Genomic DNA, 13297 nt, shown 5'->3' with positions numbered 1-13297 from the left:
AGAGGTAACACAGGTAAGGACGGAGAGGGAGAAATAGAGAGGTAACACAGGGAAGGATGGAAAGAGAGGGAGAAATGGAGATATAATAGGGAAGGACGGAGAGAGGGAGGAATGGAGAGGTAACACAGGGAAGGACGGAGACGAAGAAATGGAGATGTAAGATAGGTAAGGAAGGAGAAGGAGAGGGGAGAGATGGAGAGGTAACACAGGGAAGGATGGAGAGAGGGAGAGGGATAAATGGAGAGGTAAGACAGGGAAGGACAGAGAGGGAGAGGGGAGAAATAGAGAGGTAAGACGGGGAAGGATGGAGAGAGGGAGAGGGATAAATGGAGAGGTAAGACGGGAAGGACGGAGAGGGAGAAATAGAGAGGTAAGGAGGAGAGGGAGAAATGGAGAGGTAACACGGGAGGACAGAGAGGGAGAGGGGAGAAATAGAGAGGTAACAGGGAAGGGGGAGAGGGAGAAATGGAGAGGTAACACAGAGAAGGATGGAGAGGGAGAAATGGAGAAGTATTAAAGCGAAGTATGGAGAGAGGGAGTGGGAGAAATGAAGAGGTAACAGTGAAGAAGGAGAGGAAGAGGGGAGAAATAGAGAGGTAACATAGGGAAGGACAGAGAGGGAGAGGAGGAAATGGAGAGGTAACACAGGGAAGGATGGAGAGGGAAAAGTGGAGAGGTAACACAGTGAAGGAGGAGAGGGAGAAAAGGAGAAATAGAGAGGTAACACAGGGAAGGACAGAGAGGGAGAAATGGAGAGGTAATACAGGGGAGGACAGAGAGGGAGAGAGGGAGAAATGAAGAGGTAACACAGGGAAGGACGGAGAGGGGGAAATAGAGAGGTAACACAGGGAAGGAGGAAAGAGAGAAAGGGAGAAATAGAGAGGTAACACAGGTAAGGACGGAGAGGGAGAAATAGAGAGGTAACACAGGGAAGGATGGAAAGAGAGGGAGAAATGGAGATATAATAGGGAAGGACGGAGAGAGGGAGGAATGGAGAGGTAACACAGGGAAGGACGGAGACGAAGAAATGGAGATGTAAGATAGGTAAGGAAGGAGAAGGAGAGGGGAGAGATGGAGAGGTAACACAGGGAAGGATGGAGACGGAGAAATGGAGAGGTAACACAGAGAAGGATGGAGAGAGGGAGAAATGGAGAGGTATTACAGGGAAGGATGGAGAGAGGGAGTGGGAGAAATGGAGAGTAACACAGTGAAGGAGGAGAGGGGAGAAATAGGTAACACAGGGAAGGACATAGAGGGAGAGGGGGAAATAGAGAGGTAACACAGGGAAGGATGGAGAGAGGGAGAGGGAGAAATGGAGAGATAACACAGTGAAGGAGGAGAGGGAGAGGGGAGAAATGGAGAGGTAACACGGGAAAAGGCGGAGAGGGAGAGAAGAAGAAATAGAGAGGTAACACAGGGAAGGACAGAGAGGGAGAGAGGGAGAAATGGAGAGCTAACACAGGGAAGGACAGAGAGGGAGAGGGGGAAATAGAGAGGTAACACAGTGAAGTAGGAGAGGGGAGAAATGGAGAGGTAACACAGGGAAGGACGGAGAGGGAGAGGAGAAAGAGAGGTAACACAGGGAAGGATGGAGAGAGGGAGAGAGAAAAAATGGAGAGATAACACAGTGAAGGAGGAGAGGGAGAGGGGAGAAATGGAGAGGTAACACAGGTAAAGACGGAGAGGGAGAGAAGGAGAAATAGAGAGGTAACACAGGGAAGGACGGAGAGGGAGAGAAGGAGAAATAGAGGTAACACAGGGAAGGACAGAGAGGGAGAGAGGGAGAAATGGAGAGGTAACACAGAGAAGGACGGAGAGGGAGAGGGGAGAAAAGGAGAGGTAACACAGGGAAGGATGGAGAGGAACAAATGGAGGTAAAACAGGGAAAGACGGAGAGAGAGTGAGTGGGAGAAATGGTGAGGTAACAAAGGGAAGGATGTAGAGAGAGAGAGAGAGGGAAATGGAGAGGTAAGACAGGGAAGGACGGAGAGGGAGAGATGGAGAGGTAAGACAGGGAAGGATGGAGAGAGGGAGAAATGGAGAGGTAGCACAGGGAAGGAGGAGAGGGAGAGAGGGAGAAATGGAGAGGTAACACAGGGAAGGACGTAGAGGGAAGAGCGGTAGAGGGGAGAAATGGAGAGGTAACACAGGGATGGATGTTAGCTTGCTGAACCAGACCTGAATTTAACCCCTTCATGATGGAGCCCTTTTTCGTTTTTGCGTTTCTGTTTTTAGCTCCCCTTCTTCCCAGAGGCGTAACTTTTTTATTTTTCCATCAATATGGCCTTATGAGGGCATGCTTTTGCGGGACAAGTTGTACTTTTGGACGACACCATTGGTTTTACCAAATTCATGTATTCAAAAATAGGAGACAAATTCGAAGTGCGCTTAAATGACAAAAAAAGTGCAATTCCACAACTGTTTTTTGGACTTTATTTACCATGTTCACCAAATGCTAAAATTCACCTGCCACTATGATTCTCCAGGTCATTACCAGTTCATAGACACCAAACATGTCTAGGTTCTTTTTTATTTAAGTGGTCAAAAAAATCCAAAATTTGTTAAAAAAAAAAAATTGCATCATTTTCCGAGACCCGTAGCGTCTCCATTTTTCATGATCTCTGGTTGGGTGAGGGCTTATTTGTTGTGTAGATACGATCTTTTGATCACCCGTTATTGCATTTTAATGCAATGTTGTGGCGACCAAAAAAACATAATTCTGGCCTTTTTTACTTTTTTTCGCTATGCGATCGGATTAATTATTTTTATAGCTTGATAAATCGGGCGATTCTGAACCCCACAACACCAAATATGTGTATGTTTGTTTTTTTATTGTTTTATTTTGAATGGGGCGAAAGGGGGGTGATTTGAAGTTTTATATTTTTTTAATATTTTTAAAAACATTTATTTTTACTTTTGGCATGCTACAGTAGTCTCCATGGGAGACTAGAAGCTCTGATAACCCGATCTCCTTTGCTACACACAGGCGATAATCAGATCGCCTGTATGTAGCAGAATTGCTGACTTGCCATGAGCGCCAACCACCGGGCGGCGCTCATAGCAATCCGGCAGTGACTACCATAGAGGTCTGCTGGAGACCTCTGGTTGTCATGCTAACCCATCGGTGACCTGTGATCACGTGACATGGTCACCAATGGGCGGGATTTCCGGCTATATGCCGGAAGCCCGTGTTAAATGCCGCTGTCAGAGATTGACAGCTGCATTTAACAGATTAACAGCTGCGGGTGTTAGGGGCACATGTCAGCTGTTCAAAACAGCTGACATGTGCCGGGAAAGATGTGGGCTCGGCACCGGAGCCCAAATCAAAGGGGGAGACACAACATGCGCCATACTAGTACGGTGCATGTCATGAAGGTGATTGTGTCTATCCTCACCGGTATAAAGCACATAGGGCATAAGTCCCACTAATGCCCCCTATAGGTAATTTCTCAGCACTGCTGCATTCACCAGTGCGGGCGTGTAACCTTTGCTTCTATAGAATTTGCAACCGAATGTTTGTATTTGCCTTTAGCTCCTCCCATATGTATAGAACTTTAAAAGCACCAACTGTTATCTCATGTAGATTTAAAGTGTAACTAACAGTTCAGGAGAACTACCAGCAGAATGTCTGTGTCGGCCTCTAGCTCCTCCCCTTCCATAGAACTTTAAAAGCACCAAATGTAATTTCCTATCTCAGTATTGTGAAAATCTGTAATCACTAAATATAGATTTTACCCATGAATTAAAAGTGAAAGATCAATCCAGGAGGAAAAAGAAGATTTCTCTAATATGGTATATTACAAACTTGCTTATTTTCATGTGTAGTGTCGATTTATGAACTAAAAATTAAAACGACGATTACACTTTAAGTGTAGGAAATAATGGATTGAACATGTTAGCCATTTCAAATGCCCCCACAAAAAAAGTATATAAAGTGGGACTACATATGCTCAGCCCACTCTCCAAGCGAAACACTATGCTTCCCAGCCTATTGAGGGTCCCTTAAATTAGACCCTCACTGACTTTTATACCCTTTATGATTTACAGGTTCTAAAACTAAAAAGGGGTTGTTAGGAACAACTCTCTTATTAATGGGACTGAAGTTTTTGGGGTATTGGGTTCGAATCCGATCAAAGACAACATCTGCAAGTAGAGTTGTATGATGGTGAATTGGATGAGTGCAGTCTAACGGCCCCCATACATACTAGACTTGAGTCGGCAGAACACACCGATATCAGCGTATGGGGGCTTCCGAAGAGAAGGATCCAGCCTGTTGAATTTCCCGCGGACGATACTTTTTTTCTTTGGGAGTTTAGCCAATGCCGGAGGAGTCTGCCGAGCTGGCAATTCCAGTGTACGCGGAAGAGAGAGATAGTTATCAGCCAAACAATCTTCAACCGTCGGCTATCTAATGTGTATGGGGCTCTGGTTGCTTTCTTCTCAGTCTCCATCTTCTTCCTCACAGCTGCATCTGGATTTGTCATTTTCATCTTCAATAATTTATTGTTGCACAGGATCTTTCGGAATTGGAACACTCCACCCAAAAACAATAATTTGGGGGTCTATTTGTTGCCGGAGGGGTGGGGGCATATGTTTGGTATGTGCCTGTATGATTACATTGGGAAGCTAGCCGTTGGCTCTAGAGACTGCCTAGAAACATTAGAACCTCCTTATCTCTTCCTGTCACCTTCTCGCCATGTACCACCCCTTTGTCCTGTTAATGAGAGCAGTGTATGAGATTTCCTCACCGAGGGAGGGAGGTGTATGTAATCTTGGTGCAGGGACATCTGTTAAATCGTTTTATGAGGGGTAGGGCTGGCCTGGTGGGACCACGCAAGTTCTGTCTGTACTATGATGAAGTAATAGAGCCCTAATCAGTCCAGAGTAAAGGCGCAGTGCAAATTCTAGACAGCACAAGCCACATATGAAGAATATCCCCACGTAGAACATTTTATTACATAACCCTATATATACCCCTGCACTGAGGACTAGTCCAGGCTGGGGCAAGGGGTAAGCAAAAAGGCATTGCATTACTTTGCCTATAACAAGGATATGGTGAACTTGGCAATTAGGCATAATTGTCAGGACCCAATTCTGACCCAAATACTCAATGAGCCCCAATCTACACCTTGATAAATGTTGACAGGGCCAAGATTTTTTTTTGGCTTTTTTTGATCAGCGAATGAACTGCAAACAGCTTTTTCGACAGGAAACACAACATGCACGATACTCAAAAAGTCTTGACATTATTGCATTTCCCTTTTTTCATTTGTCTTCTTCACGTCTTACCTTTCAATGAGTGAATGAAGAGTTTTTGCATGGCTCCCACTATAAGTTTGTCACGTCAGGATATGGATTCTATTTGAGGACCTGCACAGATTTAGTTTGTTTAAGGATCTCAACATCTCCAAGGGTTTTGTTTATGAGTACAGTGCAGGTCAAGGGAATAGAAGTACAGGAAAGAAGGCAGAATTTATGGTCTTCTTGAGGTTATTCTTCAGGACAAGGTCTGGCAATAAATCAGATCTGAATGCAAGACCTGGAGCTGAGTGAAGTATCTTTCCTTCCACACATTTATAGCATCTAAACATCCACGTTTATAGCTAAAGAACCAAGAGTAGAGAACTAACTTAGCCAAAACCAACTTTTCTTCAATACCTTTCCTCTAGAGTAGTCTGATGGTGCCCAACAACATTGCCCTTGCCCAAAGCTGTCCAAAAATAGACCCACTGTAACCTTTTTAGCTCTCGCTGACCACTTAGTAGTCATCCTTGCTTGGACAGCGGTAACAAATAAAAGCTATATGAAGGATAGAGTAATGTTGCCAATTGGCCATTGATAAAGGCCCAACAATTAACAAGGCCCATCTACAGTTCACATAGTCAAGGGGTCCCAAGGATGGACCTCCCAGCTGAAGGCCTCATTCACATGTCAGTGTTTTTCATAATAAAAACGGAATGATTATTTTGATCAGCCTTTGATCAGTTTTTCTCGTAGGTGGCAACAAAAAAAAAAAAGTTTCTCCACCTTCTCCTTTCTGACGGTCAGTGAAAATTGGACCACACTCAGATGTCATCTGATTTTTTAATGGACCCATAGACTTGCATTGCCGATTTTGTTGGCAACGCTCGGATCAAAATCGAATATGTCTCCACATTTTTTCACAGATAGCATTCATAAGAGAACATTGGACATTTGAATGAGGTTTAAAGTTGTTAAGAAATTTCTTAAAATGTCATAATGCATAATAAATATTTTCCAACATTGGCATGGCCATTGGATCTGTACAACGTTCCAATTACTACTTTATCGACTTTGTGGATCCCAAAATATTTGGTATAGATCCCAAAGATCCATGGCTTCAGGCTCAAAATGAAGAAGGAAAAAGGAACCCATGGTGCTAACCCACCTAGTTCCCACGTGACTAATTTATGTCTTTGAGGGCTCTTGATCAACATCTGATCAACATCTTATCTCTTAGTTCACAGGGGAGATAGGACATTAGAAGTGTGACAACGGGCTTACCAGACTCTCCCCTTAAAATCATGACCTGAGAGTGCATGTGTATGTTTGTGCAGGGTCTGAAAGAATGTTATTGAAGGTGTATGGGCTTACATTTTCCATGAGGAACCCAAAAATTAGTGAAGGCAGCTCAGAAACTATATATCTGCAGTATATAGTTGTACATATGAAAACAAAGAGAAGGCAATGATAGGGGTGGATGGTATCTTATCTCATCAGTTTAATGGTTCCGGTCTCATCTGAAATAGATAAGCAGGTTGGTGTCATTAATGGTATCAGTCCCAAAGGAAACTGAAAGCTTTTCTGTCATCCTGTTCTCCTTGAAGTGTTAGATGTCTCACGCTCCCGCCTGCCCCGTCTTCCTACCATTCTCTCTATTGATGTTGTGGTCCCTGTTATTCCCTGCCAACACCGGAGAATTCTGTTGGCTTCCTTAGCAGGAAGAGAGCAGGATGCTCGTAGAAAGACCATGACGGGGATGGAGCAGAGACACCACAAGTGTCAGACACATGTATTTTCTTTTCAGCCCAAAAGCAAGTTTATCAAAAAGTGAAGACAATAAATGAGGCTGTGTGCGAGGGAGGAGGGTCCAAATCAATGAAATGACCTTTACATATGAGTTACACAGAGTTATTACGGTTGATTCTAACATGAGCTTGTGCAGCTCGCACAGTCGTTATGGGGCCCATCAATATAGGAGGCCATACTTTAAATATTCTCCATCTATCTTAATTATGGGTGGTGTGAACCAGAGGAATCTTTCTCGGCACTGTCCCCAAATTAGCAAATCAAAGACAAGGAGAATACTCTGAGGACAATGCCACACTTCACCCAAAGTCCCCCCATACATATTAGACTAAAGTCGGCCAAACCTGCCACTATCGACGGGTTCGACTGACAGTTTTATGTGTATGAGGACCCTGGATAGATGATGCCAGGGAGGTTGAGGATACGGCATGTCCAATTTCAGACTGATGATCATTTTGTCCTCCCGAAAATCTTTGCCTAAGATGTCTGACAGCAAAGCTCTCAGAAAGAACACAGGAACATTCGGCCAGGCAAGCCTGTGTATGGGAGAGAAGACCGAGATAGCTGCATCATTGTTTGGCTCTCAGCCCTCTAAAGGTGTATGGAAGAGATAGGGGGACATTTGTAAAGGCCAAATTGGGTGTTTTGGACCCCCAGTCGAGGGATGGTTGCATGAAATATCTCAAGGAGGTAGACTCATTTTCATTTTTACAATTGGTCATCTTTTATAGAATTTTGGTCATGTAATGATACCTAATTGCTACAACTTCTCATCACATGTTTACCTTTGCAGGTCCATGCTTACATCATCAGCTACTTAAAGAAAGAGATGCCTTCCGTTTTCCGGAAAGGAAACAAGAAGAAGCAGCTGATTAATGAGTTACCTGTTATTTATGCCAAGATTCAACTAGAACATCACATTTCTCCTGGAGATTTCCCCGATTGTGCCAAAATGCAGGTAGCTATCGCTCTAAAAAAGCTTTTAAAGTGGCCACGTGATTTGCAGATTATTGTTTCTGTTTTTTCTAACTTTGATATTTAAGATTTGATGGATGGTAATGGCTTCGGTACCAGTATGAGAATTACACATCCATTTCAGGCAGATGGCTGTAGATGGTATCTTTACTGTTCTGTGTGGTCTATCGGAAACTAGCATGATATACATTTGACGTACACAAAGATCGTATAGATAATATTCATAGAAACTGAACTAACTTTCCAATGGCAGCATTCGGGATGGAAAACTATTTGTGGCACCCAATCACGCCACCGGCAAATTTCTGTAGCAGTCATGTTCTTTATCTTAAGATATTCCTCCATACTCATTCCCGACCTCTTCATTTCTCTTTCGTGATTTTTCCATGCCCCACTACCTGCCTACTTGAATGAAGAAATCTCATAGAAACCAGCTATTTTGGGAGGTTTTAAGCAGGTATGGAATTGCCTGGGAGAGTTTCTGACTCTTCCAGGGGTCTGGGATGTCTCGCCTTATTCCAGCAGTTGACAAGTATACTTAAAAGAGTTTTCTACATTATTCCCAACTTTTTACAAGAGTCTCTCCCTTGACAATAACCTGCTCATAGTCTCTCCCTGCTGGGAGCACCAGTGATCAGCTCTAAACAATGGGAAAGACTTGGAGGTAAAGGTTCCCCCACTGGATAATTAAAGTATTAAGGTACCTTCACATTAAGCGACGCTGCAGCGATAGCGACAACGATGCCGATCGCTGCAGCGTCGCTGTTTGGTCGCTGGAGAGCTGTCACACAGACCGCTCTCCAGCGACCAACGATGCCGAGGTCCCCGAGTAACCAGGGTAAACATCGGGTTACTAAAGGTACCTTCACACGAAACGACTTTACAACTAGAACGACAACGATCCGTGACGCTGCAGTGTCCTGGATAGCGATATCGTTGTGTTTGACACGCAGCAGCGATCTGGATCCTGCTGTGATATCGCTGGTCGTTGAATAAAGTTCAGAACTTTATTTGGTCGTCAGACCGGCGTTTATCGTCAGGTTTGACACCAAAAGCAACGATACCAGCGATGTTTTACGCTGGTAACCAGGGTAAATATCGGGTTACTAAGCGCAGGGCCTCGCTTAGTAACCCGATGTTTACCCTGGTTACCAGCGTAAAAGTAAAAAAAACAAACAGTACATACTCACCTGCGCGTCCCCTGCCGTCCGCTTCCTGCTCTGACTGAGCGCCGGCCCTAAAGTGAAAGTAAAAGCACAGCGGTGACGTCACCGCTCTGCTGTTAGGGCCGGCGCTCACACAGTACAGGAAGCGGACGCCGGGGGACGCGCAGGTGAGCATGTACTGTTTGTTATTTTTACTTTTACGCTGGTAACCAGGGTAAACATCGGGTTACTAAGCGCGGCCCTGCTCTTAGCAACCCGATGTTTACCCTGGTTACCCGGGGACCTCGGCATCGTTGGTCGCTGGAGAGCGGTCTGTGTGACAGCTCTCCAGCGACCAAACAGCGACGCTGCAGCGATCGGCATCGTTGTCGCTATCGCTGCAGCGTCGCTTCGTGTGAAGGTACCTTAAGCGCAGGGCCGCGCTTAGTAACCCGATGTTTACCCTGGTTACCAGCGTAAAATGTAAAAAAAACAAACAGTACATACTTACATTCGTGTCCCCCGGCGTCCGCTTCCTGCACTGACTGAGTGCCAGCCCTAACAGCAGAGCGGTGACGTCACCGCTGTGCTGTACTTTCACTTTCACTTTACAGCGCTCAGTCAGTGTGGGAAGCGGACGCCGGGGGACGCGAAGGTGAGTATGTAGTGTTTGTTTTTTTTACATTTTACGCTGGTAACCAGGGTAAACATCAGGTTACTAAGCGCGGCCCTGCGCTTAGTAACCCGATGTTTACCCTGGTTACCAGTGTAAAACATCGCTGGTATCATTGCTTTTGGTGTCAAACACGACGATACACGCCGGTCTGACGACCAAATAAAGTTCTGAACTTTGTTCAACGACCAGCGATATCACAGCAGGATCCTGATCGCTGCTGCGTGTCAAACTAAACGATATCGCTAGCCAGGACGCTGCAACGTCACGGATTGCTAGCGATATCGTTTAGTGTGAAGGTACCTTAGACTGTGCTCAACCAATAGGTTATCATTTTGTGCAACTATTCTGCACTGTAACCAAAAGATGAAGATTCTTCATTAACTCAGAAATCCCTAATATGGTACATGAAAAAGACGTCTAAACAGGACAAATGTTTGAAGCTTCAATTAATTTTCTAATGTTTATATATTTTTTACCGTTTTGCAGGAACAGCTCATGATTCACGACTTCACCAAATTTCACTCACTGAAGTTGAATATGATTGATATTCTTGATGAGATGCTAACAGTTGACATTGCCAAATTGATGCCCCTTCTGCGTCAGGAAGACCTAGAGACCACCGACAATGTTGTACAAGGAGGAGCCTTTGATGGAACTCACAACGGTCCTTTTGTTGAAGGCTCCTTTGATGGCATCTTAGAAGGCATGGATGATGAGGATTGGGTGGTTACAAAAGACAAACCCAAATATGATGAGATCTTCTTCAACCTAGCCCCCACTGATGGAAAATTAACTGGCACAAAGGCAAAGAACTGGATGATAACAACCAAGTTACCCAACTCTGTCCTAGGCAAGATATGGAAACTTTCCGATGTTGATCGTGATGGCATGCTGGATGATGAAGAGTTTGCTTTAGCAAGTCATTTGATTGAAGTTAAACTGGATGGGCATGGGCTTCCTCCAGAGTTGCCCACACATCTAGTCCCACCATCCAAAAGGCGTCAGAAGGGGTCCGCCGAATAAATGCTCTCGAGCATCAAAATTCTTGTCCTTAAACCCAACCTGTTGCACACTCACAAACTCGATGTCCTTCACGGGAACATTCGTCATCATAAGATACTAACCTGAACAACTTATTCCAAAGGCACAGTGTCTGCTTCAATATATCCAAGTATGTTTTAGAAGCTCAGAGCACCTCATGAGAGTGGCAGTAAATGTACATGGTTGAAGATAAGATAAGAAAGACCTATTATACCAAAATCTGGGCAAAAAAACACACAGAAGAACCCATGTTTACCACAATATACAAGAGCCTGGAGCCACACACATCTCAGTAGGGTAAAACTGTTAGATTAAACAAAGGCATAGCGATGCTTCCTACACCCAAGGCCAAGGATGAGTTTTCTGTTCCCATCCTGTATTTGAAGCCTTAGCTGAGGCAAAGTAGCTTGTTGGCATTCACTTGGCTCTGAGCACCCAGGGAACCCTGACAATGCTTGTACTGTATATTACCCGTCCTCTCCGTGTTATTGAGAAAGGCCATTTTCAATACAGCTCAATTGGGTTGGTTATGTGAAAGAGCTGGAAGGAGTTGGTCAACTTTTGAGCTATCCATAATGTATGATGTTGCATAATCTCCGCACTAGACATGTAATGTTGGTATATCCTGCTTTCTTCACTGAAAGGAACATAAGCAGCTGGTCACTTTTATGCCTTATTGCTTTAATATATATATCTTTGTATACGTGTTTGCTTTAATAATATCACAGGTGTTCTGAATGAATTCTGTAAGAATGTATGAATTGAATAAATAATGAGTAGCAAAATTAACAAAAATCGATCCGTGGTCAGCAGATTTATATTATTGCTGTCCTGAAGATGGAATGAGCTGAATCAGGCCGGATACACGATTCCAGGCAGCTACAAATGGGCCCTTCATCAGACATGGAGGAAGTGAAAATTGATGGCACTTAAAGAGCTCATACACATTAGACCAAAGTCAGCCAAACCCAAATATGATGAGATCTTGTTCAAATTAGTTACCATTGATGGCAAATTAACTGGCACAAAATGTATATGTATTGGGGCCTCCCGATGTTGGGAGAGAGAAGGTACCAGCCTACTCAATTTCAGTGGCTGACTCTTTTGTTCTCCCTGGAGATAAGCCACCGCCAGATGATAATCAGAGCGTCTCTCTAAGATAGGTGCACTCTGGTAAGATGAGAAGAGAATGAGAGTTCCTGATCGTTGGGGAGAGATGGCTGTTGGAGGAAAGATTGTTCAGCTAACACCTATCTGATGTGTATTGGGCCTTTACCAGGGGCATAACTACAACAGGTGCAGGGGTTGCAATCGCACCCGGGCCCTGGAGCCTAGGAGGCCCTAAAAGTCCCTTTGGCCTATAGAAAAAGACTATTGCTATTAAAGATTTAAAATAGTTTGGGGCCCCACTGGCACTTTCCCACCGGGGCCCATGAGTTTCAAGTTACATCACTGCCCTTTACTGTCCATCAGATTGCACATAAAAGACTATGGTGATGAGTGCCCCATTTGACCGGTGTAGCAGAGGTGTGGGCCCAGTGGAAGGTCTATATCAGGGCTTCCAGATACCAAGCATTATTTTTTATCCTGGTGTCTTCTTATGTGCTAGAAAAGGCTTTAGGTCCGTTAATCACCAGGGACCGATGTGACAGCTGCCTCGGTTACTCTTTTGTGAAGGACTTTTAAGAATACTAAGGAGATTACTCAAAACCAACATCTCACACTCATCAAATTAGCATTTGGGGCCTGTGCACTGTGACCGCCAGCTGTCCTGTGACCGCTTATGTTATATGCTGATGATTTCAACAAGTGTTTACCGCCTGCTTCTAATAACCCGGATCTTGTCTGTAAATTGGAGTAACATGCACACTTGACTACTATGTAATACTGGTGCTCAGAAAGCAAATAAAACAATTTATATCAGTCTATGCATTACTGAGCTGAACACTATACATTAAATAAATATTGTATATACTTTACAAGGTCTACTATGCCATTTGTTCAACGTCGTGGTTAACAAACATGTTTAGACAGACAGTTCCCTACATCTTGCAACCCTTTTTAATCCATAATCATCAAAAGAGTATTAGGCTCCCTAAATGGCGCATCCAAAAAAAATCATACATCGAACAAAGCAAGATGGAAGCTATGTGCCATAAAATGATTCCAATTTTATTAGTATATAATTAAAATAATGAAAATAGATTAAAAATGTGAAAAAATCATTTTATGGCACATAGCTTCCTTTTTAATCCATGTAGAGAGGCATGCTTCATCCCCATTTTTAGGGGCAGTGAGAACTTGCACATGGATGTCCTCTCCACCGGAAACATGGAGTGCAGTCGTGAGAGGATAGACATGTGCTTCTATCAATCAGTTCTTACAAGGGGCTTGTTTCCAATTTATGCTA

The 13297-nt window shown here is 44.1% G+C and overlaps 1 protein-coding gene across 1 annotated transcript in view; it reads left to right on the top strand.

Moving 5' to 3' along the window:
- EHD2 (EH domain containing 2) overlaps positions 1 to 12445 on the top strand; it is a 30964-nt gene extending 18519 nt beyond the window's left edge. The window contains exons 4-5 of the mRNA XM_077285714.1: positions 7844 to 8008; positions 10333 to 12445. Of these exons, the coding sequence (XP_077141829.1) occupies positions 7844 to 8008; positions 10333 to 10869 (702 nt within the window). The 3' untranslated portion in view covers positions 10870 to 12445. The remainder of the gene's footprint in view (positions 1 to 7843; positions 8009 to 10332) is intronic.
- The last annotated feature ends 852 nt before the right edge of the window (positions 12446 to 13297 follow it).

The sequence above is a fragment of the Ranitomeya variabilis genome, chromosome 2, assembly GCF_051348905.1.
Source record: "Ranitomeya variabilis isolate aRanVar5 chromosome 2, aRanVar5.hap1, whole genome shotgun sequence".
NCBI lineage: Eukaryota > Metazoa > Chordata > Amphibia > Anura > Dendrobatidae > Ranitomeya > Ranitomeya variabilis.
This window is presented reverse-complemented; position numbering and strand designations above follow the sequence as displayed.